The 26,777-nt window shown below is 47.0% G+C and overlaps 1 protein-coding gene across 2 annotated transcripts in view; it reads right to left on the bottom strand.

The window, feature by feature from the left end:
• Asic2 (acid sensing ion channel subunit 2) overlaps nucleotides 1-26,777 on the bottom strand; it is a 1,088,892-nt gene that overhangs the window by 9,857 nt on the left and 1,052,258 nt on the right. For both annotated transcript variants that reach the window (XM_038327507.1, XM_038327506.1), the window contains exons 4-6: nucleotides 5,607-5,757; nucleotides 3,163-3,219; nucleotides 1,188-1,341 (exon numbers count right to left, since the gene is read on the bottom strand). In XM_038327507.1, the coding sequence (XP_038183435.1) occupies nucleotides 1,188-1,341; nucleotides 3,163-3,219; nucleotides 5,607-5,757 (362 nt within the window). The remainder of the gene's footprint in view (nucleotides 1-1,187; nucleotides 1,342-3,162; nucleotides 3,220-5,606; nucleotides 5,758-26,777) is intronic.

The raw sequence follows: 26,777 nt of genomic DNA, 5'->3' as shown, positions 1-26,777 counted from the left end.
TACAGACAGTTGCGAGCTATCATGTGGGTGCTGGGAATTGAACCCTGGTCCTTTGGAAGAGCAGCTAGTGCTCTTAACCACTGAGTTATCTCCCAACCCCATGGTTCTATCTTTACCTCTCTTCCTCTTTCAGCTAATCCTGTCAGTGAAGCGCCTTTCCAGGCTTTAAAGGGAAGCCTCTCTTTCCCTTCAAGGTCCCAGCACACGGTTTTTGACATGCTGTTGTTTCTTTCTAATACTCTCCCACTTCAAGGCCTGTTCGTGGTCTTGGATCTTTCTCCTGATAAATCTAGTTGGTTTTCTTCTTCTTTTAAATATATTTTTCTACGTGTGTGTATGTCTTGGTGTGTAAGTACAAGTGTGTGTGCCTGTGTGTGCCTGTGTACGTGTGTTCATGTGTGTTCATGTGTGTGTGCGCGTGTGTATGCATGTGTGTGCCTGTGTGTGTACATGCATGCATGTGTGTGCCTCTGTGTGTGTGTGTGTGTGTGTGTGTGTGATATAACAGAGGCCAGAAGAGGGCTTCAGATCCCTTGGAGCTGGAGTTCCAGACGTTTCTGAGCTGTCTGATATGGGTGCTAGAATCTGAACAGCACTCTTGACTGCTGAGTCATCTCTCCACGCCCCCTCCCCACCTAATTCCTCAAGGATAGTTGTGTCAGCTCCTTTCCAGAACAGAACCGCTTATTTAACAGCAAGTCACACACTGTAGCAATATTATAAAGGAAAACACCACAGTGCCTGGGGAGGAGAATAATCTGACTTTCTAAAGCAACGCTGTTTAAGTGGAGACAGGTACCATGAGGAAGCAGGTGGGCAGAGTGGCTGGAAAAGTGTTTCTGGGAGAGGGAACAGAAGGCTCACGACCCACCAGGAGAATTGTACATTCTTTAAAAAGGTCAAGCTCTCCCTGAACCTTGCCCTGAGCAAACTGCAGTCAACTACGGTTTTTCCCTAGTGTCTGCATATCTCAATTATAGCCAACAGTGTCCCAGACGCCATTGCCCTATGTAGCATTTAATCCTGCACTTATCTCCCCAGGAGGCTGCAAGCTCTTTGTGGCTTTGTCTTCTGAGCTTGGCACACAGCAGGTGCTCAATTAATGTTTGCTAAATTGAGCTAACTGCTTGCTTTTCGCCTCTTTCTGCATGCCTCCTCCCCACACTCTCCCCTCCCACTTAACTTACGAGATATATTTTTCAGATTTGTTAAATTTCTTCTCCAGGTACTTGGCTGACGTCTTGCTGGGGATCTTCACCATGGAGAGCTCTTTGTTGTAGCGGGTCAGGTTGCAGGGTGTCCTGCAGAGACAGTAATTGCTGTCCTTTTCTGCCAGGAGGCCTGGAGGAGAGAAGAGAGGGTCTCAGGCAGGCATGAGTGGAGGGCGAGGCTCTCTGGCCCAGCATACCTGGATTCTAGGCACTAAGATGCAAGTCAAGAGGGGGAGCTGGGCCCCAGGAAAATGGGCTAGGGAATTGTTGAGCTGGGATGGTGCCAGGGGCTTGTTTTCTTTCTGCTTGCTGTTACTGCCCTCTGGGCCTTTCAAAGTGTTTGATCCATGGTCACTTTTAGGGAGCCTGCCCCCCCCTTTCCCAGGGCTTTCTCCTGTTTCTAGCATCAGTGTTCTGACCCAAAAATGGGCCACCATGGAAGTTAAGATGAGAACACTGTGCTAGGAGCTCAGGACTTCATGCCATTCCTTCTGGTGCTCCCCATAGCCAACACCATGCCCTCTGCCTGCCGATACGCTATCCAGGGAAAGATTCTTGAATCCTTATCCTGGTGCAACCTAACCCCCCTCCCCTGACACCCAGAACGCAGCTCTCCAGGTCCTCTCCAACCAGACCAGGTGGTCGAAGGCACTGCTGCCCTCTGACAGACTCTTTTTGACCGAACTTTAGCCAGGCCCTTGAGAGTGGCTTCTCCACTGCTCAGCCCAGCTTTGGCAAGAAGCCTGCTAAAGGCTGCATGGCGAGAATTCACACCTTGCTAGTCCATCACCCTGGCCTGCCTCCAGGAAGAATCCCAGCCCTGTGAGCAGCAAGCCTCCCCTCCCCTGACATCGCTGTACTTTCTCATCTCCTGACCTTTCACAGTGCTTGCAGGTGATGAGTCCCTGACTTCCTGCTGCCTGCCGAGATGAATCCCCTACCTCCGCTGCTGCAGTCGCCTTGATGTTTAATTGCAAGGGTCCAAAAGTTTTCTTAACCGTTAGCAAGAAAAACTGTTCCTTCAGTACCTCCCTCCCTGCCTCTCTCCTTCTCTTCCTTCTTTCCTCTTTTGTTCTCCCTAACCCTTATGTCTCTTTCATTTGGTTTTCTTATCTTTATTCCAAAGAAAGACTTTGCATGCACTGTAAACCAACCCCGCTTCCTGGGCCTCTCCCACAGGAGTCCATCTTTGCCCTCACTTAGAGCTACCAAGAGCAGCTGCTGAAGGAACCGGAGGATGCAGCATTTACAGTTCTGCCTGCTCTTTCCTGGGACTGGAGAGAGGGAGGTAGACTGCAGGATAGCTGCTGAGCTACCCCAACCCATGTGTGGGTGCTCCCCCTGCCTCTAGTAGGTTTTCCGGCTGGGAGCAGTGGTTGTTTTAGACCTCAAATGCCCTGGAGGCTGTGAGAGGAGGAGGGTTGGGGGGAAGGTGGCGAGGTGGCAGGGGTGGCATAATGGGGCCCAGAATGGCTTATGTTTGCACACATGGGATGGAAGAAGATCTCCCTTCAGATGCACTTGGGCTCTCCATGCACGCGTGTGTTCATGCGTGCGTATGTGCATGCATATGTGTGTGTGTGTGTGTGTGTGTGTTTGTGTGTGTGTGTGTGTGTGTGTGTGTTGGCTTCACTGACTCCTTCAGGCGACCCATTGGCCCCTTGACTGCCCTCTCTCCATCTCTGCCCTCTCCCTGTATCCTCTATTCCCTGTGAAATCTACTTCTCCATCACCACCTCCGTGTCTCCTCTCCCTCAGTTTCCTTACAGCGCTCATCCACCTGTTTCCTTCTCTCCTCTCTCCCTCCCCAGTTTTCTGCAGCTTCTCCTGCAGGACTTCTTTGTATGCATCCCTTTCCTTGTTCCTTGTCCCAAGGTTGACTTTTGTGTCCCCACCAAATGACCCCACAATCTCCACTTCACCTCCCACTCCCTCTTTCCCCAGTACTGACCGAGGGCAGGCTCTGCACACTCCTTGTGCTGCTCCGGAGTGCAGAAAGGAGCATCCCCTGCAGGGAAGGGAAGCCAAGAGAGAAAGAACATTAATCACATAGGAGCCATCCATGCCAGTGGCTCCTCACAGGCCCAGGCAGTGAGTGACTTCCAGTAACCACGGGGAGATGCTGCCTTCAAGGGACAGTCTGGTGGGTACCACTGGTCAGTGTCCTCAGATCTGGAGGTGACTTCTGATCTGCTGTGAGGAGACCACGAGACTTGCCTGACCCTCTTTTGGTCGCTCACAATGGTGTATGATGGGGTAACTTGTCTGGAAGACTGGAGACAAGACAAGATGGGGTGGGGTGGGAGGAGGTTCCTTCTAAGCCAGGCGCCATGTGGTCTCCTTGAACCCTTGTGTTAGAAAAAACATGGGGCTGAGCACCCAGCCTTCCAGACAGAGAGCTGCTGGGGGTAAGGTGGGGCTGGCACAGGGGTCTGTGTCATACCGAGGCTGCTGCTTCTCAGCACACCACACTGCTGTAAGCATCCTGGGGTAGCTCTGTGCCCCCTTACAGCCCTGCCCATCATCTCATGCAGTTGAGATGTCACCATCTTGCCACGGTTGGAATGCTTGTAACCTCTCTTTGCTTGCCTCTGGCTCAGGTTTTATGAGAAAAGCTCATGGCTGGGGGTTCAGTCTGGGCAACAGGCAGGCTGATGCTGGTCTTCCTAGTATTCCTCTCTGGGATCTCTCTGCAGAGCGTTAAGATCTGTATTTTTGTTGTTGATGATTGTTTTATTTTCTCCTCCTTTCTTTTCCTCTTTATGAAACACTAAAGTCAAGATCCATCAGAAAGGCCTTTTTTGGGACCATTTTTCTCCAAGTCCTTTTTACAGCGTCAAAGAGCTGGTGCAATTCCCTTTCTCCAATAATAACATGTTAAGTGATGCGGTTTCCATTTTGCCTAAGAAGTTCATAGGCAATTTTAATGTCATTATGTAAAACAACACACATTTATCCTCTTGTACTTTTGTAGGTCTGCAATCAGCCACAGGCATCGTTGGTGTTGGGAGGGTTATGTTCTTTTCTGGAGGAAATAGGGCAGTGGATCTCAACCTTCCCGATGCTGCAAACCCTTTAATATATTTCCTCATGTTGGGCTAACTCCCAATATAAAATTGTTTCACTGATACTTCATAACTGCAATTTTGCTGCTGTTATGAATTGTAATGTAAATATCTGATATGCAAGAGAACTGATATGTGATCCCCAAAGGGGTCACGATCTACAGGTTGAGAACCCAATCTAGGGGACAATCCACTGCCTTGTAGCATCTACAAGCCCCCTCTGGGTCTTCCCTCAGAGTTACATGTGACCCTAGCCATGGAAGCGATGTTGATTTCAAGGCCCAGCACGGCTTGCTTGGGCCAACTCCTATGTCTTTCTTTCCTAATGCTAGTGCCCCTAATAGTGCTCTGAACGGAGATAGTTTTAAAGATCAACAATTCCAATCTTGGATGACTAAGATCATTACTGATCATTGAGAAAATAATTCAGAACTCAGCCATAAGGAGACTCACGTGAGAGCTGTCACAACAGAAGCAACGGGTGATGAACTGTCCCCACCACAAGTATTTTGTTAAATAAGCTTAAATAATGTAGGACATAAGCACAAAAATATCAAAAGAAACAACAGTGCTCCAAGAACACAGTAGGTCATTAGTAGACATGACTTGTTCCTACCTCCTCATGCACTAATATAATCCCCACTGACTTTTGTAATTTCCAGGGCATCTTTACTTCTTCTTTTAAGATAATAACCTAGAGGGTTAGTAACGTGGGCCAGCCCACACAGTGAATGGAGAAGCCTGAAATAAATAGAAGCTAAGGTCCATGTCTACAGTCCCAGTTACCCCTCCTTGCTACCACTGTCCTGCCCAAACCAGCTCCCACTCCACAGGCCTGCGTCTGACACGCTGACTGCCTCTAATGAGATGGCAACAGACGTTATTAGTCTGACGATGGAAGTGTCTGCACAGGCGCATTCATTTGCTCACTAATAGACTTTTGCCGCACTCGAAAGAGTGCTAGGCATTTGGATGCAAGAAGGGAAACATCTGGGTGAAAGCCACAGGCATCTGGATGTTCAAACAGACACATTATCAGGATGTGTAGATCACGAGTGTCCCATTATCTGGATGTTGAACTCAGGACGCAAGAGGTGCAGACAACTGGCAAGCATATGGAGCATGGGGACGGAGGGGATGCACACATCTGGGCACCCCTGCGTACCAGGATGCTGTCCTGATGGATGGATGGATGGATGGATGGATGGATGGATGGAGTTTTTCCACCTGCCTCTTGGTTGTCAGGTACCACAGTCTCCCTAGAACAATAGGGGTGAGGTGTTTCCCGTCGGGTGAGAAATTGCAAAGGTCTGGGGACCCTGCCACCCACCTGGCATGTGGACCATGCGACAGTTGCAGTTCTCCACGATGTAGCGGGTCTCACAGTCGATCCGACAGGCGGTGATGCTGTAAACGGGAAAGAAGTCGAGCCCCATCTCTGAGGATCGACACTCCCCCCATGGTGGGGGCAGATACGTGAGCTGTAAGACAGACAGGAAGGAGAACACAGTCAGCCCTGGCATGCTCACTTGGTTTCCACGGACGCCGTGGCACAGAATGCTGGTCTACCTGTTTAATGGGCAAATAAGCAATCGAGTACCCTCAGCAAGCCAAACCCTGCTGGCTTTGTGAACCTTCACCGTCTGGATACCACATGAGTTTTCCCATCTTGCTTTTTTTTTTTTTTTGTCAATTTTCACGGAAATTTACTCTCTTCAGCCTTTTTATTTAAAGACTTCACTTTTTGTGTTCATGTATGTGCCTGTGAGTATGACTATATGTGCACGCATACGGCTGGTAGAGAGGCCAGAAAAGGGAATTGGATTCCCTGCAGCTGGGATTACAGGTGGTTGTGAGCCACCATGTGGGTACTGGGAACTGAACTGGGGTCCTCTACAAGAACAGCAAGTGCCCTTAACGACTGAGCCATTGCTCCAGCCCCGTCCTTGGAGTCTGTTATCCAAGCTGTGCCTTTCCATATCAATGTCATTAGTGGCACCTGGAATGACCCATCTAAATTCTACCTTGTTGGCTGGGAAGACTGAGACCCTAGACACAGACCCGGAGGATAAGTCACAGAAGAGGACAGGTTGAAGTGACTGCAGGGTACAGCCACTATTTATGGTCCTGATCATGCTGTGGATGACACCCCAGTACGGACACTGTCCCTCCCCTTCTCAGAGGTCCAGTAGCCATAGATTCTCTAACATCTATTGTACTTGCTTTGGAGGAACGAGAGAGTTAATGGTCCTGGGAGCATCTACTATGCTATTGCTACACTAAGCAAACTCTTTACACCCAGCTTTCCTTTTACAATGGAAGAACAAGAAGAACAATAAAATGTACATATTTGGGGCAAGGAAGATGGCTCACTGGGTAAAACACTTGCCATGAAAGTGCGCGGACCTGAGTTCGGATCCCTAGAACCTGTGGAACATCTGTCACGGTGGTAGCACACACCCCTGCGCTATACATGTTGAGAAGGGAAGTACTGACAAGAGACCCCTTGAGGCTCAAAGGTCAGCTAGCATGGTGTGCACAGTGGAGAGTGACAAGAGACTTGTCCCAACAAAGCAGAAGGTGAGGGTGACACTTGAGGTTGAACCCTGATCCTCCATGCTCAATATGAGAAGCTCATACCCACATGTGTGCACATGAGCACACACGCACACACACCAAACCTTCTTTTTTTCCTGCCTTTTTTATTGTTTGAGAAAGGGTCTTACTATGTAGCTATGACTGTCTTGGAACTCACTTTGTAGGCCAGGCTGGCCTTGAACCCACAGAGATCTGCCAGCCTCTGCCTCCTGAGTGCTGGGATTAAAGGGGTGAGGCACCACACCTGGCCACACTACAAATCTCAAGTGTGTAGTTTGAATTTTGTCAAATGTCACCATCTACCTGTGTAAACACTGCATCAATCAAGACATGGGACACTTTTATCCCTACAGAAAATGAATTCATATCTTTTCCAATTAGGGCTCCACTGCCTTCCCGGGCAACCACTCTCATGAATTCTGTTACCACTGTCTGTCTAGTCTCTTTTCACACTTAAATAATTGACGGCTTGCTCTGTGTATTTTTTTGCCTGCTCCTTTCACTAAAAATGATGGTTTTGTGGTTGTTCTACATGGGAGCACACAAGGAGTTTATTCCGTCTTTTCAACTGAGTCATTCTTTAACATATGAACACTCCTGGCCTATTTATCCATTCACCCAAGGGTGGGTGTTTGGGTTGGCTCTATATTTTGGTAATTATGAAGAAGACCCATGAGTATTTGTTTAATTACTTAATTTATGGGCAAGGTCTCATACAGCACAGGCTGGCCTCAAACTTGCTGAGTAGCCAGCAATGATCATGACCTCCTGATGGCTCTGTGACCACATTTAGCTGAGTATGGTGGTTTGAACGGGTATGGCCCCATAGATTTCTGGGTCTGAATGTTTGGCCCATAGGGAGTGGCACCGTTAGAAGGTATGGCCTTGTTGGAGGAAGTGTGTCACTATGGGGGTGTGCTTTGAGGTCTTACATGCTCAAGTAATGCCAGTATGAGATACAGTTGCTTCTGCTGCTGGTGGATAAAGATGTAGAACTCTTTGCTCCTTCTCCAGCACTGTGTCTGCCTTGCTCCCTACTATAACGACAATGGACTAAACCTCTGAACTATAAGCAGCCCCAGTGAAATGTTTTCCTTTATAAGAGCTGCCATTGTCATGGTGTCTCCTCACAGCAATAGAAACCCTAACTAAGACACTGAGTACTTATTTATGATTAATTTTGCAGACATTTTAGTTCCTCTTGAGTGAATGGCCAGGAGCGGAATAGCTGATTCTGATTCATATGTATGTATGTATGTATGTATGTATGCATGCATGAATGATTTTATAAGAAATGGCCCAACTCTGATCTAAAGTGGCTCTACCACTTTAGAACATTTATTTATTATTTATTGTGTGTGGGTAGTTTCAGTGTCTGTGCCACGTGAACGTGTGGATGTCAGAGGTCAACCTGCAGGTTTGGTTCTCTCCACCAGGAGGGATCCAGGGATCAGACTCGGGTTTACAGGCTTGGTGGCAGGTACTTCTCCCAGCTGAGCCATCTTCCTAGTCCCCCACTGTTGTATTTCCAGTAGGACTGAACGACAATTGTACTTTATCCATCCATGCTAGCTCTCAACTTTGTCTCCTTGTATGTTTTAGTCACTTTTGTTGGGGTTCAAGTGTCACACCTTGGTGTTTCTGTTTATAGTTCCCCGATGACTGATGATTTTGAGCACAACTTCATGTTTTTATCAGTTATTCATATATTAATTTTCTGTAACACATGTTGGAGTTTTTTGCCCATTAAGAAACCCTGCTTGTTTTTTGTCTTTATTATGGAGATATAAGAATTCTCTGACTGAATGGCCTGAATTTCAGGTCTGAGTCAAATGGGAAATATACATCTTTTCTCTAGAGTCTGGGCCTTATTTTATCTTAGTGGCAGCTATTTTTTCCTACTTTAAAAACCAGCTTTAAGAATATATAACTTATATGATAAAATAGATCAAATTTAGTGCATAACTGAATAAATTAATTTTTTAGATTTATTTATTATATGTGTATGAATGTTTTGCTCATATTCACGTATGTGTACAGTGTTAGTACTTGGTGCCCTCAGAGGCCAGAAGAGGGCATCGGATCCCCTGGAACTAGAGTTATAGGTGACTGTAAGCCACCACATTGGTGCTGGGAACCAAAGTCCAGAAAAGCAGCAAGTGCTCTTACCTGCTGTGCCGTCTCTCCAGCACCTTGAGTGAGTTTTTAAGAAAACACATATCTTTGTGGTAATCACTGCACTCAGACTATGGAACATATCGAATCTCCTCAAAAGCTCCCCACTTATGATCACTCCACCCCCTTTCCCAGCCCTCAGGCAACCATTCATCTGCTTCTGTCCTTATAAATGAGGTTTCTGTGCTCTAGGATTACACAGAAATAGAACAACAGCGCATGTATTCCTCTGTGGCTGGCAGCTTTCTCTCAGCAAAATGTTTTTGACAACTATTCATACTCTTGAGTGTATCAATAGCTTGTTCTTTTTGATAGCTTGACTTTTATTTCTTTGCTTATAGTTTTCATTTTTGCCACACTGTTTTGCTTAAAAATTTCAATGTGATGTTGGGGGAAAAAATAATCCCAGAGGGTGTGGGTATTTTCTGGCCTCAATTCTAATCTTTGAAGGAAAGAGCTTATTATTTCTTTATTAATCATGTTGATATACATTTTTTGTTCTTTTTTTCCAGACAGGGTTTCTCTGCGTAATATCCCTGGCTGTCCTGGAACTCATTCTGTAGACCAGGCTGGCCTTAAACTCACAGAGATCGGCCTGTCTCTGCCTCCCAAGTGCTGGGATTAAAGGCGTGCGCCACCACAGCCCGGCTTGATATACATTTTTGTTGGCTGCTTTTGTTGCATTGAGGAAGTTCTATCCTTTTCTAGTTTGCTAGAAAAAATTTTTCTATTTTTATTTTGTTAATTAAAAATTAAAAAAATCTCTCTCTCTGTGTGTGTGTGTGTGTGTCTGTGAGCGTCAGGTGCATGCAGGAGCATGGAGATACCAACAGAGGGCTTAGTTGCCCCTGGAACTGGAGTTACAGGCAATTATGAGCTGCAGTGTGGATGCCGGGGACCAAGCCTGGGTCCTGGGCAAAAGCAGTAAGCACTCTTAACCACTGAGGCATCTCTACAGCATCTCAATTTTTATTTTGTTAAAGGAAAATCATGAATGGAACTACATTTTGGTAAAGATGTTTCCTGCCTCTAGAAAGATGATCACGTGATTTCTCTCCTTTATCTGGCTAGCACGGTGAAAGGCGTTCATTGATCTACAGATGTGGAACCCATCTGTAGTCCCATGACAAACTTTACTTGCTCATGATTTACTATTCTCTCTAGATTTTGCCATGTCTAATTTGCAAACATTTTCAAACGATGCTTTGCATCTGTATTTAAGAAGGATGCTGTATTTACACTTCTTCCAATGTGATTTTGGTTTCTTTTATACAATTTTGGTTAGCCAAGGTTAGTCTTGAATGAATTATGTAGCTCAAAAAGGCCTCTACCTCAGGATCTTGTCCCTCAGCTCTCTGAGTGCTAGGGTTATAGTTTTTTTTTTTTTTTTTTTTTTTTGGTTTTTCGAGACAGGGTTTCCCTGTAGTTTCTAGAGCCTGTCCTGGAACTAGCTCTTGTAGACCGCCTTTAATCCCAGCACTCGGGAGGCAGAGGCAGGCTAGGGTTATAGTTTTGAGCCACTATGCAAGCCTCTTAAAATATTCTTTTAAGTGTTGGTACTGGGATTATGTTAACTTCATAAAAAGAGTTGTGAGATGTCCCCATTGTCTCTGGTTTCTGAGTGTGTGTAGACACAGTATCATTTTCAACTTAGATGCTTGATTGAATTTACTAGTTAAGCCATCTGGACCTGGTATTTATGTGTGTGCATGCAGATATTTTAAATCACAAATTCAATTCCTTTAATAGAGGCAGAGATATAAAGAGTTTTCTATTTCTTCTTGCACTAGTTTTGATGACTTCTGTTTTAGAAAATATAGTATTTTACTGATTCTTTGAGAATTTCATACATTCACACAGTATATTTTGGTTACATTCATCCCCATCTCTCCCCTTCACTCCTCCCATACTCCCCATCTCCCTTCCCTTTGGTAACTTGTGTGTTTTTTTCTCCCAAGGAATGTGCTCATTTTGTCTAAATTTTTGAGTCATTACAGTTGTATATCACATCCTCTTGTTACTTCAAAATGCCTGTAGGCGCTATCGTGATGTCCCCTCTTGCACATGCTGGTGATTTGCGTTTTCTCTCACCTGCCTTGTTATTGACTTCCGATTTCATTATCCTTTGATCAGAAAACACACCCCTTGTTATTTCACTGCTTCAAGATGTATTGAGATGCGTTCTGTGTGTCTGTTTGTGGGTACCTTGATGGTTGCTCCATAGACACCCCTGAAGTATTTACATTCTGTAATCCTTAGTTAGTGTTTATTCCTGTCTTAGTAAGATTTCTCTTGCTGTAATAAAAGACCATGACCAAAAGCAGCTTGATTTTGTGTGTGTGTGTGTGGTTTCAGCTTATAACTCTTAGGTCACACTCCATCACGGGCAAATGTAAAGGCAGGAACCTGGAGGTGAGTTGAATGCAAAGGCCATGGAGGGGTGCTGCTTACTGGCTTGCTTCTCATGGTTGCTCAACCTACTTTCTTACACACCCCAGGACCACCAGCTTAAGGGTGACACAATCCATAGTGAGCTGGTCCCTTCCACACCAATCACTAATCAAGAGAACACACCACTGACTTGCCTACAGGCCAATCTGTGGGGGCAATTCCTCAATTAAAAGTCCCACTTCTCAGCCATATCTATGTTTGTGTCAAGTTGTCAAAAACTAACCCGCACTATTTCATAAAAGGTAGTAGAGCTATTTGATAGTGTTGCTCAGATCTCCGATACCTTTAATAATGGTTTTCTCACTTGTGGTTTGGACTTGAAATGTCCCGTGTCCATGTATTCAATGTTTGGGCCCTACCTGGAAGTGCTGAGTAAGTACTCAGCTTTAGGAAGTGGGCTAAGATTTAGGGAGTGGAGCTTAGCGTATGTAGAAGTCATAGGAGCCACAGCCTAAAAGTTAAACCAGGCAAAAGTAGCCTCAGCGGTGCTGAGAAGGAAACTATATTTTACATTTACCACATTTATACTATTTTCATTATTCATCATTTCTCCCTACAGGTCTCACTTTCCCATTTGATGTCATTTTCCTTTGGTTTGAAATCCTTTTCAACCTTTCTTCCAGAGTGGGTTTACTACAGCAAACTTCCTCGGTTTTCGTTTGTCTATACAATGTCTCAGTCTTCCTCTTTCTCAAGCCTACTGCTGTGTATGCTATGAAGACTGGCTCAGCTCTGTCTTTTAGCATTTCAAAGATGCTCTTCTCCCTCTCCTGTCCCCACTCTTTATGATGAGAACCAACTATGATTCTCCATATGATTATTCATTCTCTGTTCCTCCCTCCCCTAGTTAAGATTGATTCTTCATCTTCGATTTTGTAGGATTTTGACAATATCATGCCTTAGTGTGATTTTTTTTTGAATCTTTATTGTGTGGGTTACTGAGGATCATGGATCTGTGAAATGATGCTTTTGAACAAATTTAGAAAAATATGAATCAATATTTCTTTAATTATTTTCCTTCTTATTCTTTCCTCTCTGGAATGCCAATATTATATATGTTGTAATCGCTCTTTATATAGGTTGTATGGACTCTCAATATTTTGTCACTGTAGCTCTGTTTATTTTTATCAGTATCCTTTGCTTTTTGTATTCCAGTTGAATGCTATCTGGTGTCTGTGTTGGGGGGAGGTATGGGTGTGCACGTGTTTGTGCGTATGTGTATGTGGCGGCTGGAGGTTGACTGTGGGTATCTTTCTCAATTACTCTTCACCTTAATTTTTGGAAGCAGAGTCTCTCACAGGACCTGCAGCTCACAGACTAGGGTAGGCTGAGTATCCAGTGAACTCCAGGGACCCACCTGTCCCTACCTCCCCAGTGCTGAGACTGTATACTGGCTTTTGACATGGGTGTTAGAGATTCAAACTCATGTCCGCATGCTTGTGCAGGAAAACTTTCTGAGCTGTCTCCTGAGCTCCCACCCCGTGAATCATTTTTCTTGTCTTCAAGCATGGTGTCCCCTTCTGTCTTGTATCCAATCTTTTACTAGTCTCACCCAACAATGTATAAATGTATCAGCTCTAAAATGTCCATTTGGTTCTTTTAAAAACATTTCCAAATCTTGCCTTAAAAACATCTGTCCTTATTTCCATCCTTTTCTGCAAAGGCTTAGCAGGTTTAATACTATGACTGTACACTTACTCCCCCATAATACTGGGGTTAGATGGAGATCCTGTTTGTTTCCGGTTATGTTTCTCCCCACGTGTCTCTCTTACATCCTGTATCTAGAAGTTTTTGTTTGTAATGCAGACATTGAGGGTCGATCCCTATAGAGACTTTGGATAGATTATCTTCCTCTACTTAGCCTTGTTCTAGATGGCCGTTAGACTTATGGAGAACCACTTTGGTTCTGTGGCTGTAGTTTAGTTTTGCTGGTAATCCCGTGGTCTGATACCCAAGAAATGAGACTTCTGGGCTTCATGGGAACCCTAAGTTGATTGTGGAGTCATTCCTCCCACACAGTGGCAGCTGCTGAACTGGTGGCTCAGCTCTCTCAGCTCTTGCTCTCTTCCCAGGCTTCTTGAGCTCTCTCTCCATTCACAGAATGGTGAAGATTGAGCCTGGGATTTGAGGAACCCTTATATAAAAATTCCGGCTCCCTCTCTGAGTCCCTTCTTTTCCAGGATCTCCCTTCTCATTTCCAGCTTTTTTTTTTTTTTTTTTTTTTTTGGCAACCCTGAATTCTGGTTTCTGGCTCATTAACTCGGTGTTTGCTGATCTCTAATTGAACTCCAGCCTCAATATTCTTTTAGAACTCTGAAGTGTCCACGTGGGAGAGGTCAGGGAAATAAGCGGGCGTTTCACCAAGTGTGACTTTAAGGCCTGTGTACTCCCCAGTTGCTGGCTGCTTTTGTTTCTCGGCAGCACAGTCAAATACTGACTATAAAGCCTTGTGCCTAGGGTTTGTGAGAGCTGCTTCCAGGAGGGCTGGACTGTTATTAGTTGCTCAGCACTACTGGGAGCTTAGAGTCTCTACGCTTATTTAATTTAATATCCACAGGTCTCTCTTGATGCAGGCATTCCTATTTTTATTTTGTTTGTGGGAAATTAAGTTCCAGAAAAAAAGGTTAAATACACTGTACAGGACTACACAGCAGTGGGGACTAGAGCCAGCAGGTGGTTCCCGCAATTTCTGGTCCCACCGTTGTGCCTGTCGCTGCCTCACACTCCCCTATCTGGAGAGGATCGAGTGGAAAGAACCAGAAGCAGTCCACGAGGACTCAGAACTCTTCCCCTTCTCTCCCATTTTCCTCTCGGGCACCTGTGAACAGGTTTCACGTCCACACGAACTTCCTGTTGAACCTGCACAAGTCGCTGCCTCCCTCTGAACCTTGTTTCCATAGGTGGAGAATGTTTGCGGGTCAATGACCTCTCAGCTAAGGGCTGCCAGTCCAGGATTTGGGATGCACTGCGCAGCTGCACTGATCAATATCAGTTTCGAAAGGCAATAAATTAGATTTGGGAAGGATGCATCAGGTCCTTTTGGAGCCTAGGGCTCCAAAACGATGGAATGTAATTCTGTGGTGGTGACGGGAGATTGCTGTGGGATAACCCTCTGTACACTGCGAAATATGTGTCGCTCTCATTAGTTGATAACAAAAGCTGCTTTGGCCTATAGCAAGGCAGAAAAGCGAAACTGAATACAGGGAGAAAGAAGAGCAGAGTTGAGAGAGACGCAAGCCAGTTGCTCAAGAAACAAGATGCCACCAGACTGGTAAAAGCCATGGCCACGTGGCAACACATAGATGAATAGAAATTGGGTTAATTTAAATGTAAGAGCTAGTTAGGAATAAGCCTGAACTATAGGCCAATCAGTTTATAATTACTATTAAGCCTCTAAGTGATTATTTAGAAGCAACTGCGGGATGGGGCTGAGCAGAAAAACCTCCGTTTACAGGAGCTAATTTTCTTTCTCCTTTTAACTCTCTGTCTTTGTGTATGTATATGTGCATGTGCCTATTTGTGGTGTATGTGTAGCCTGTGTGTGTGACTACATATGTGGGTGTGCATATGCACGTGTTCAAGTGCATGCAGAAACCGGATGCCAACCTCAGGTGTGGCTCCTCAGGAACCATCCGACTTGTGTTTTGAGACAGGGTCTCTCTCTGGGACCCATGGCTCAGGATTCTTCTAGGCTTGCTAGTGAGCAAGCTCTCAGGCTCATCTTGTCTCTGCCTGCCACAAGTGGAATCACAGGAGTCTACCACAGTGCCTGGCAGCTTAAAAAATGTAGGTTCTGAGGACTGAACTCAGCCTCATGCTTGGATGGCAAGCAGTTAACTGAGCGCTATCTCCCCAACCCATGAACTCATTTTCTACTAAGATGTGTCATCCATGCCAGGCAGCAGTGGCGCACACCTTCAACCCCAGCACTCGGGAGGCAGAGGCAGGCAGATCTCTGTGAGTTCAAGGCCAGCCTGGTCTATGAAGTGAGTTTCAGAACAGCCAGGACTACACAGAGAAGCCCTATCTCAATCCCCTCCCCCTAAAAACCAAACTGAACAACAACAAAAAAGATGTGTCATCAAAATGAGAGGGAAGTGGATGCAGTCTGATAGAGCTTGTTCAACAAGCTAAACTTCCCTTGAGGTCAGCGACTTCCCTGCTTTTCCTTCTTAGAGGTTCTGGTTCAGGTACCCTGACTGCTCTGCCGTGGCTGCCTCACCCTTTGCTCCATCGGCACCGCTGAAGCCTCACACGGCAGCCGGCGGCAGCCGGGAAACAACAGTGTACACAGTAACGACTCTTGCTTACCAGCGAGTGTCTGGAAGTGGGCTGGAGTATTTGTTTATCCCAGGCAAGTGGAGCCTCAAGGGACCCTGAAGCACTGTCTTCAGATATCTGAAGGACTGTCTCAAGGAAGAAGAATTGGGTTTGTTTTCTGGCATCCCAAGGGAAAGATAGACACATGAGGAGTTGTCACGAGGGAGGCAGAGATGAAGATAACGTTTCCTGACGTGCAGGCACTGTGGTGGCCCGTTAAATACATTGCCTTGCTTAATCCCCAAAAAGGATTTGTTCTCAGCATAAAGAGAACTTTCTAACCCGCCAGTATAACTTGATAATGAAATTATCCTTCTACTCGTGGTAGCGAATCCTCATTGGCTGGGATCGGAGGAGAGAGGTTCAAGTATTGGCTGTGCAGCTGAATGAGATGATCTCTAAAATTTCTCCAATCCACGTCTAAGCACAGGCCCTAAGTCTGTTGTGACTTGAGAATGACAGACGGTGGAATGACCCGAGCAGTGCTTTGAAATGCCACCATTTCACAGGCTAGTGTGGCTTCCAGTGTTCTATAGCATCTTCAGTGTACCCATCAGCCCCAGCTATCGGACTCCTCATCCGACTTAATCAGACAGATCCGGTGCTTCACAGCCATGGCTAGGTGCCACCACCATCACATTCTGGTTCCTAGTGCAGGCCTTCACACACTCCTCCCTCCTTACCCTCCACCCTTGTCTCTTTTCTTTCAGCAGCGTCTCAGGTATCCCAGGCTGATTTCAAACTCACTATGACTAAGGATGACCTGCTGTCTCCACTTCCCAAGTGCTAGGATCTACACCACCAGACTCAGTTTTATGTGGTGCTGGGGACCGAACCCAGGACTTCACATGTGCAAGGCAAGCACTTCACCAAACTGTGCTGTCATCTCCAGCCTTATCTCTGGTTTTTTCATTCACCAAACCACCCCTGTTTTCTTTACCATTTGGCTCCATGGGCCAGAGAAGCTCTGCCATTTCTGGCTGCGGTTGGGGAGATGGCTCAATGCCATCTCCATAGCATTTTTGCTATGTGATTGCTTTGCAAACATAAGGACTTGAGTTCTGATCTCACATAGAAAGCTGACTGTGGCTGGATGTTGTGTGCCTGTCACTCCAGCATTGGGGGTATGGGACAGATAGATCCTGGGAACTTGCTGGCTAGCCAGCCTAGAAGAAGACCACCCCCACACACGTGTACACACACACACACACACACACACACACACACACCTATTTCATAATGCAAGTTAAAAGGTCACTAGTTTGATCTTGGGGTCTGGATCTAGGAGAGAAAGCTGGACTTGTGACTGATAGAGCTATGGTGTGTAACAAAGCTGGCAGGATGGATGAGCTAGTTCAGGGAGAGAGGAGACACGCCAGGATTGAGTCTTGAGCCTCGCATTTACTGACAACGCTGTGCCATGGAACTGGTGGTTTCTATAATTGCTTCAATTTGGGAACCAAACAAAGAACTGGGAACTCTTGCCACTGCATTCTCTGATGCTCGCCTGTCATTGCTTCAGGATCCTGAGGCGTCTTTCCACAGGCTTTTCATTTTATATAGAGAAGCTGAGGGCTGCTCCTCCTCCGCCTGAGGACATCCCTACCTTGTTCCTCAACCTCCGAGTGTTTCAGCCTGTCCCAGACCCAAGGTCTGAGACTCATCAGCAGGTGGCGCTACAGCCCGAGGTGCCCTTTGGAGAGGCTCAAGCTTGTGTGTACTCGGCCATGGGCCTGGACCTATCCCTGTTGTGTCTGCAGCCCACTGTCTGAGGCTCTAGGTTGGAAGGAGACATTGAGAGGACGGTGAAAGTATTGAGAAGGGCATACATTCTGCTCCTGAAGGCTAAGAGGGCATGGGAGGAGAGGAAAGAGAGAGACAGGGCGGCCCACCTGGCATACCTGATGGCCACTAAATGCCCACCTGAACCTTGTATCAGACCCTTAACTTCCTGCTTCAGGGAGTGGACATGTTGTTCCCTTGAATAATATCCCTCTAGGTCCCTGAAAACACATCCAGAATCCTTGCCAAGGCTAGGCCCTTAGTCTTGTTCTAGCTCGCCTTCCTCTTTTTCCTCACACTGTGGAGGTCCTGGCCTTGTACCACAGAGTGTATGCTCTGTGGCCTAGACTAAGCTGGATTTGATGTCTGCACTGTACTCCTGAGTTGGGGGAAATTGAGCACATGGCCGGACCTCTCTCACATCCAATTCTGCACTTGGATCCTGAAGTATTATCTACCTCCGAGGGATGCTGTATGCTTGACCTTGCTAAGTACATACGTGTGTAGCCCAGCGGTGGCCTTCAGGCGACATCTCCAGTACCTGCTCCACATCATGAAGGTACTGTTTGTTGGGTGGGAGTAAAGAACTGGGCTGAGAGAGCTCAAGGGAGGAAGGGCTCGTCTCAACTCACAGGTTTAGAGGATTGCAGTCCTTCATGGCGGGAAGGACACGGCTGGTCTGTGGAGGCAGGAGCTGGAGGCAGCTGTGTATTATTGTGCAACGCCAAGCAGGAGACAGAAAGCTGATCAGATGAAGGGCCGAGCTATACCCTTCAAGCCACACTCCCCCAGCAGCCTATGTCCATAAGCAAGGTCCCCAAAGCTCCATAATCTCCCTAAGCAACACAACCAGCAGGGACCAAGCGTTAAAACACACGAGCCCATGGGGGACAATTCCACACTCAAGCCAACAAAGACCTTGTATAAAATTTAGTCATTGATTAAATTCTGCAGAAATCCCACCCACACGAGATGCGGAGACCCAGGGAAGGTGTCAGAGGGAGCTGAAGCAGGCTCTCCTGCCTGCTCACCTTGCCTCATCTCTATCTCTTCCTCTCCTTCTCCGACTCCTCTTGCTCCCTCCTCAGGTGTTTTCCTACTTCAGGAGCAGAACCAGGATATTCCTAGGCAGCGCCATCTTCCTCCGAAGTCTTGGCATATGGCCACATCCTTTTGCAGTGTTTCACCTCACCACGGCATTTTCCTTGGGAAAGGCAGCTCTCTCCTGAAGAGGAGTTCTCAAGCAGGATGTTAAGATTTTCCTGCCTTGTTGCATAACAAGATGGAACATCCCCAAGTGTGTCTGATGCATAACGGATGTTGAAGAAGTTGAAACTACTCTCTCCATGGGGGTCCTTATTGCCATCCCGTGTTCCTCACTCAGGGCTGGGCTCGTGGGACACAGACAGTGGGACTGATAGCCCAAATGGCCATGTCCTTCTATCAAAGACTCAGAAATGCATTTGAAGGCTTGCCTTGGAGTATGAGGACCCAAGTTTGAACCCTAGAATTCATGTATTTTTTTTTTAAAAAAAAGCAGAGCATGGTAGTGCTCACTTATAGAGATGGACAGACAGGTGAATCCCTGGGGTTCACAGGCAGCCTAGCCTACTAGGCGAGTTCCAGGCCAGTGAGAGTGCCTATCTCAAGAAGAAAAAAAAACCCAAGTGAATGGATACCTAAGGAAAGACAGTGAGGTTGTCCCCTGGCCTCTACAATCACAGGCAAGTATAACTGTGCACATACATGTACCTGCATACATATGAACATATACGGGCATACACATACAAACACATTCTGCTGAACTGTGGTACACTCTTACTTTGCATGGCTTCAGGGATCTTCTACATGTAGTCCCTATCTGCATGCTACTGGACCACATCGTCAAGACCGACTGTACCAGCAACAAGAGGCAATGGCTGAGGCTGAGAGAAGAGCTGTGGGCCAGGCATGGCAATCCCTCAGAGCCTTACTCATGAGCATCACAAAACCAGCGGCTGGAGTGCATAGCTATGAAACTCTCCCAGCCCTTTCAAAGTCTTCTGATGCATGAGCCTCGCTGGAAGTCAGGGCACAGGGCAAGCCAGGGCACAGGGTGCTGAGTGGGTGGGCTGCTCTCAGACAACTTGCCTGCTTTAAATATTTGGCCCAGAGTGTGTTTTCTTCCCCCTTTCTGTCTGGAGAACTAGATCAAGACAAGGCCAGCATGACCCTGGCTCTTAGCCAGCAGCAAGCTGTCACCCTGGGAAAACCTGCCTTAAGAGCCAAAGGGAAGATTCCCTTTCCGTTCTGTCTCTCAGAGGATGCTGTCAAATGGGTGTTTGGCTCGCTCAGCAAAGCTCCCACCAAGAAGGAGGTGCTCAGTCAGGAGATTTGGCCCCTGCCAGGGAGCAGGAGGCAGGAGATGGGGTGTAGTCCAAGCAGTTTCTCGTCAGGAGCCTCGGGCCAGTGGTCCAGCCTCATTGGACAAACACTTCCAGGATGTGTCAGATCCGAGTGACTACAGGGGTGAGTGAAGTGGGGTGTTCACACTTAAGAGGGTTCTGTGCCCCCGAACCCTTACCACCATCCTGAGGCATTTCTCTCTCTCATCCTCTCGACAGCAAAGCTGAGGGGTAGCAGGACAGACATGGCACTCTGGTCTCCATGGGGGTCTTTGTTGAGGAAGGCTTAGCACGGGGTCACATTTGAGTCTTGCACTAGTTAGGTTTTCTCGTATGACCTTGGATGTGACATTCAGCCTCTGGCTATCAGTAAGGGGCCTTGTTCACTGAGGAGGCCCAGTTTCATAACCCGATGTTCTCCTGCTTTTAGCCATGCCCTGTGAATTCTTTCCCCACCTTCTAACACATGTGCAAACTTCTATCTTGCCCACCCAGGAGGAGGAGAAATCAGAGCCTGCTTTTTGAGCTGTAATTTTGAGTTTGATGTTTTTATTGCATCCTGCCGAGTGATTTAAGTGTGTTCGCAAATGATTATACTGTGCTCCTTTTAAACAATTCTAAAATCAAATAAAACACTAAAATCAAATCCACCAATCAGTTGGTAATGCAGGCATCAAAGGGGTCTCGGGGGAAACATGTCCTTTCAGACAGCCAGGAGGGAGGAGACACAGTCCTACTGCCTCCAGCCTGGGTCACTGAGAGTTCATCCCACAAGGTCAGAGCAGGGAGGATGGGCTCAGGACACAGCACAAGTCACTGCAAAGAGAAGGGGCAATAGAATCTCTTAGTTGGTAGGCACCTACTATGTGCCTGGCATTGAAGTAGAACCACCACCTCTTTAAATCGTCTCAGAGACCTGGTGGGAAGGTTTACTGCCCCAATGATCACCTGTCGGTTAACAGACACTGGAAGCATAGCTGATATTTGTTGAGCTCTTGCTGGGTTCCTCTTGCTGGGTTCTAGGTACTGTTCAAAGCATTTTCCTGGCGTAGACCCACTGAGTGTCCACACCTGTCATATGGGTCGTGTTTCTGATCTGCATTGAATACCTAGCTAGATTGATCCGGAGAGGGTAAGTGATTCTGCTTGCAGGGGGTAGTGGGGTGGTAGAGCAGGGATTGAAACCCAGCGGTCTGTCCTTCCCATGACTACCTTACAAGGACCGAATATTCTAATATGATGTACTATTACAGGGTGGGGTGCACAGGAAACAGAGGTCATTACCATGTGGGTGGCTGGAGGCAGATGCAAAGATTCAAAGGATGGCAGCATGCGCTCCTCAGACCCCTCAGTACGGGAGAACACCGAATGGCTTAGTTATAACAATACTGGCAGTGAAAGTTTTTTTCCCCCTTTGCATGAAGGACCAAGTTTCAGTAGTAGCTTGTGAGGAGCAGGATTCAAATCAGGGTCTGCTTGACCGCAAAGTTCCTAGTCCAGAGTCATAAACCCATCCAAACCTAGGCTCTGCTGCTAACCCACTGTTCTCGGTAGAGGCTTCGCTTGAAGCACGTGGGCTCACGTAAGGTGCAGTATAGAGGAGATGGCGCTCTATAAGGCACACCTGGTAACTGTGCCCTTTCCCTGCATCCTGGGCATATGATAGACCTTACCAATCAATCAAAGATGATGGCCCCGGGGCTTATCTAACCACCACCATTTGACTGAAATTGGAACTGAGAGGGAGCATTCCATTCTGAGAGGCTTCAAATACAGATGGCATCGAACCACACACTGCTAAATATTCTCACAGAAAGGCAAAGCTTATTATGCACTATAGAAACACAGAACGACCTCCCCCTTCCTTCCCTGCAAGCACAGTGATTGGATTTGCTCTCTTAAGCAAAAGTATTCCAGTTAGTGTTTGAACCAATGGTACCACAAAAGGATTTTACCCAGTTAGAAGCCCGCCACTCCGGGTCCCTGCCTTGAAGTTACCAATGCTGCCTGTTGTGCCTGCTGAGAGGGACCCAGGAACAGCAGCAGCTGATGTAGCACTTTACCAGGCAACAAAAATCAATTTAAAAAGTGAATTATCTATGATTTTTGACAAATAATAAAATAATAAGCTTGTATCCATTGCAAAAATGTCAGGGAGTGGAAAGGATGCGACAAGAACAGAACATGTAAATTGGCTCTGCAGAAGAAGAATGCGGCTGTGTTTCTGAAAGATTGCAATGCATCTCACTCAAACATAACTTCCACTTTAGGCATCGCTAGATCTATGTATCCCTTGGGGACATATGAGAATCATTCTAGATACCGTGTCATGGCTGCAGAGACAGCTTCCGTAGTTTTATCTTCATCTATGTGTTCATCCAATATCTGCCCACCCACCAATCCCTCCAGTATCCATCCATCCACCCATCCACCCACCCACCCACCCATTCATCCATCCATCCATCCATCCACCTGCTGTCTATTCATCAATCCATACATCTGCCCATCCATCCATCCATCCATCCATCCATCCACTTGCTGTTCATTCTTCTATCCACACATAACATCTTCCACCCACATGTCCAGGGAATATTTATTAAGAACCCAATCTGTTTCAGGAACACTGTTGGGAACTGAAGATTTGATGATGAGTATTGTGATTCCTATGGCCATGGGATAAGAATCCAGGAAGACTAGGCATGATATAACACACAGGAACTGTGGAGGGCTATAAAGTACAGGAGTGCAGGGCATCTGAGAGGGCATAATTAGGCTGACTTGGGAAGGGAGGCACAGGAGAGACTTCATGAGGCAGTGGTTGGAACTGAGTCTGGAAAGAATGCAGGATAATCAGGCATGGGAAGGGTGTTTTGGGTAGAAGGAACTGCATGGACAAAAGCTGTGTTAAAAAAAGAATCCCAGCATTCAGGAGGCAGAGACAGGCAGATCTCTATGGCTTCTCTGGTCTACAAAGCGAGTTCCAGGACAACCAGAGCTAAACAATGAAACCTTGTTTCAAAAAGGAAGAAGGAGGAGGAGGAAGAAGAAGGAGGAGGAGGAGGAAGAAGGAGGAGGAGGAAGAAAAAAAGGAGGAGGAGGAGGAGGAGGAGGAAGAAAAAAAGGAGGAGAAGGAGGAGGAGGAGGAGGAGGAGGAGGAGGAGGAGGAGGAGAAGGAGAAGGAGAAGAAGAAGAAGAAGAAGAAGAAGAAGAAGAAGAAGCAGCAGCAGCAGCAGCAGCAGCAGCAGCAGCAGCAGCAGCAGCAGCAGCAGCAGCAGCTTATCATACAAAGAGGCCTGGCTTCAAGGAGGATCATCAGGTCATACATCATGACTGGCATATGAGTGTCAGGTTGTGGCCAGTGCTTGGCGTGTAGGGAACAGGCCTGACATGGTACTAGGACACACACATCACAGTAGGTATGACCCTGCAGAGTCAACCCCTCTGTCCTCTTCCCAGTGACTGTCACAGCTTTCTTGGCAGAGGCATCTTCCGAGTGTCTGTGAGGATGACATGGTGCTATAATCACATCTGGGTAACTTCTGCGGATGCTGCCAACAACCTTCAGCAGTTTCCTTGCTGTGTGATTTGCTGGTTGGAATGGGCCAGAGAGACATGTTACAAGGACAAAGGTGGGGAGGTGAACTAACCAGAACAACAAGCCTGGCCGGAAGTCACACTGACCGGGCTTGGCCAGCTCCTTGCAAAGGCCAGGCACTTAGCCTCTCAGAACTCAGCTGCTTTTAGGCCCTCTGGTTCCAGGTCAGGTTCTTGCTTGATGTGTGGCTTTGCCCTTCCCTGTGCAGGACCCAGGCGGTCCCACACCTGACCAGTTAGTGTTGGTGACATGGTCTTCCTCTGACTCCCACTCCCTCTCTTTAAGCTCTAAAGTGGTGGTGATTTGGGTTCCAAACTGTTCTCAGGAAATTCCTGGGTCCTGCTTCCACCTTCCCAGCATCATGAAATGGACAAGGCAGAAGAGACCAGTGGGGGGAACCTTTCTATGTGAAACTGGACCTCGTAGAGCTGCAGCGGCTGGGACACAGCTATGCAGGGGCTAGACCACAGAGCAGCAACCTCCAATGCCACTCACATGGCTGGAGGCATCAATGACGCCTCCAGGGAAACACACCGGGGCATCCCAAGCAGTCTGCTCCCCCCACTGCATTCCCATCTGGCTTCACCCCCTTCTTGGCTAGCCATCCATCTCCAATTCCCATCTTCCCACTCTTTCCCCTTAAAATACATTACATTTACATGGCACTGGGGACGTTCTTGTAGGCGCAGGAGAGGCAGTGTGGGAGGTGGGGTCAGAAGCGTTGATGGGGCTTAGAGCCATTTATTTCCACTTAGTCTTTTTTCTTTTTCTTTTCTTTTTTTTTTTTTTTTGAATGGGAAGCTTTTATTATTTCCCCCCTTTTAAGAATAGAAAACAAAGAAACTTAGAGTTTTGTTGTATCACAGTTCAGGCCTATTTCAGACTAGTAATCCTCCTGCCTCCGTCTTCTAGGAGTTCCTACTGCTGAGATTACAGGCACGTGCCACCGCACAGCGTTTGGGGTTAGAGTTGGACCCTGGCTGGTCTATACTGTCAGCGGTTTCTCACAGGAAGCGCGGCTCTGTGCGTTTGGTGCAGGTTTGGCTTCAGTTCCATTCACTCTTGGAAATGCGTGGGGCTGGAAGGTGAAGCACGAGCCTGGGTACCGACCAGGGTGTCAGGGTCCCTGCATGTACAGCTAACGGTCATGCTGATTTTCCAGTCAGGGGTTGGGTAGCTCCCCTCTGTGGCAGCTGGTACTCCATTGGCAGAGCCTCGGCAGAGGCATCATCTTGGGACATAAAACAGTGGCAGGGGGCCCAGATGACAGGAACAACCCTGGAGTCCATGCATGGAAGCCTGGAAGGCTGTCCTCTCTGCGCTGGTGACATGCTGTGCTCTAGGGCCACGGCATCACTGAGCCCAGATGGCTGAGTCAGAGCCCATTCACACAGAGCAGTTAGTGCGGGAGTCACCATTTGTCACTTGTTGCCGTCCTGGAGCTTTTCATGGGGGAAACGGTGGACTTCACTAGACATAAAGTCTAGGTGTCTCCAATGGGACCCTGTGAGGGTGAACTATGCAACTTGAGGTTCATCCTCTTGGCACTTGGCTTATAGAGGTGCAGGGATCTCTTGGATCCTTGCAGCTCAGCCCTGTATCAGCGGGTGCCCCGCTCTGTGTCTAGGCTGGCTCCCTAGTTTTGATGCTGGTAGCACCACACTGTGTTCTGCAAATCCCTAAATAATTAATTTTCACAGGAGCTCATGAGGGTTTAGACAACTTATCTCTCACTCCCTGTGGGTCCACCAAATGCCTCGCTCCTGTCCCCATCTCCAGCAATACCATAGTCCTGGGCATTCTTTCTCTCTCTGCATGTTTCTGTGAGGATGTGCATATGTGTACGTGTGTGCACACACAGGCCAGAAATTGATGTCTAATATTTTCCTCTACAGTTTTCTACATTTTTTTGGAGATAGGGTCTGTCACCAAATTTGGAGCTCATGGATTCAGCTAGACTGGCTGGCTGGCAAGCTCCACCTAATCAAACACATGAAATCATGATAGGCTTTTGCATAGATGCTAGGGATTCAAACTAAGGTCCTCAAGTTTGTGTGGCAACACTACCAACTGAGCCAACTCCCTTGCTCCGCTAACTCCTGTTTCTTTTTTTTAAATATTTATTTATTTATTTATTTATTATGTATACAATATTCTGTCTTTGTGTATGACTGCAAGCCAGAAGAGGGCACCAGACCTCATTACAGATGGTTGTGAGCCACCATGTGGTTGCTGGGAATTGAACTCAGGACCTTTGGAAGAGCAGGCAATGCTCTTAAACTTTGAGCCATCTCTCCAGCCCTAACTCCTGTTTCTTACACATAGGTCAGAGCTATGCCACAACTTTAAAAATCCACTTTTTCTTTCCACTAAACTATGCCAATTTGTGTGCATGAAGTTTTTGCTCTTGGGCAGTGCTATTTTTTTTAAAATTATTTATGTAATGTGTGTGTGTGTGTGTTTGTGTGTGTGTGTGCGCGCGCAAGCGCACGTGTGCATGCACACGTGCTTGAACATATGTATTAGCATCATGTGCACATGGGAGCCACTGGAGGCCAGAAATGTGCATTAGATCCTCTAGCACAGGAGTTAGAGAACTTATGTGGGTACCAGGAACTAACATGGGTCCTCTCAGAGAGTAGCAAATACTTTTAACTGCTGAGCCATCTCTTTCTCTCCCACCTTGTGCTAATTCTAAAGGCCGTCAGGGTCCACCCATGAAATACTCTGAAGGAGAGTTGAGCAGATATGGTCTTCCATAGTTCTAATCTCGACTCTTTGGCCCTTAGGAAGGGCTGCTGTGGCAAGATCAACACATTACCGTCTTCTGCAGTTCAATGCCAATGGTGTCTGCTGTGGATGGTGTACCCCTTTCCTATTCCTCTGTTGAAACTCTTCCCCCAGAGTGACTGTATGGTTAAACATGGCTTTTAGGTGATCAATTAGTGTTAAATGAGGTCAGAGGGTCTGTCCTACTGTCTTTATAAGAAGAGGAAGGGACACCAGATCTCTTTGTCTGCGTGCACCCAGGGAAGGGGCTTTCTGAGAGCACTATGGGATGAAGGTGGCTGTCGGCCAGCCTCAAAGAAGGTCTTGTCAGAAACCAGCCCTGGCATCTTGACCTTCCAGCCTCCAGAGCCATGAGAAAATGGGTATCTTTTGTTTAAGTCTCTGAGTCTTACATACCTTATGATAC

Source organism: Arvicola amphibius, chromosome 4, assembly GCF_903992535.2.
Source record: "Arvicola amphibius chromosome 4, mArvAmp1.2, whole genome shotgun sequence".
Taxonomy (NCBI): domain Eukaryota; kingdom Metazoa; phylum Chordata; class Mammalia; order Rodentia; family Cricetidae; genus Arvicola; species Arvicola amphibius.
The sequence above is the reverse complement of the archived record's forward strand: the minus strand, read 5'-3'. Positions and strand labels throughout refer to the sequence as shown.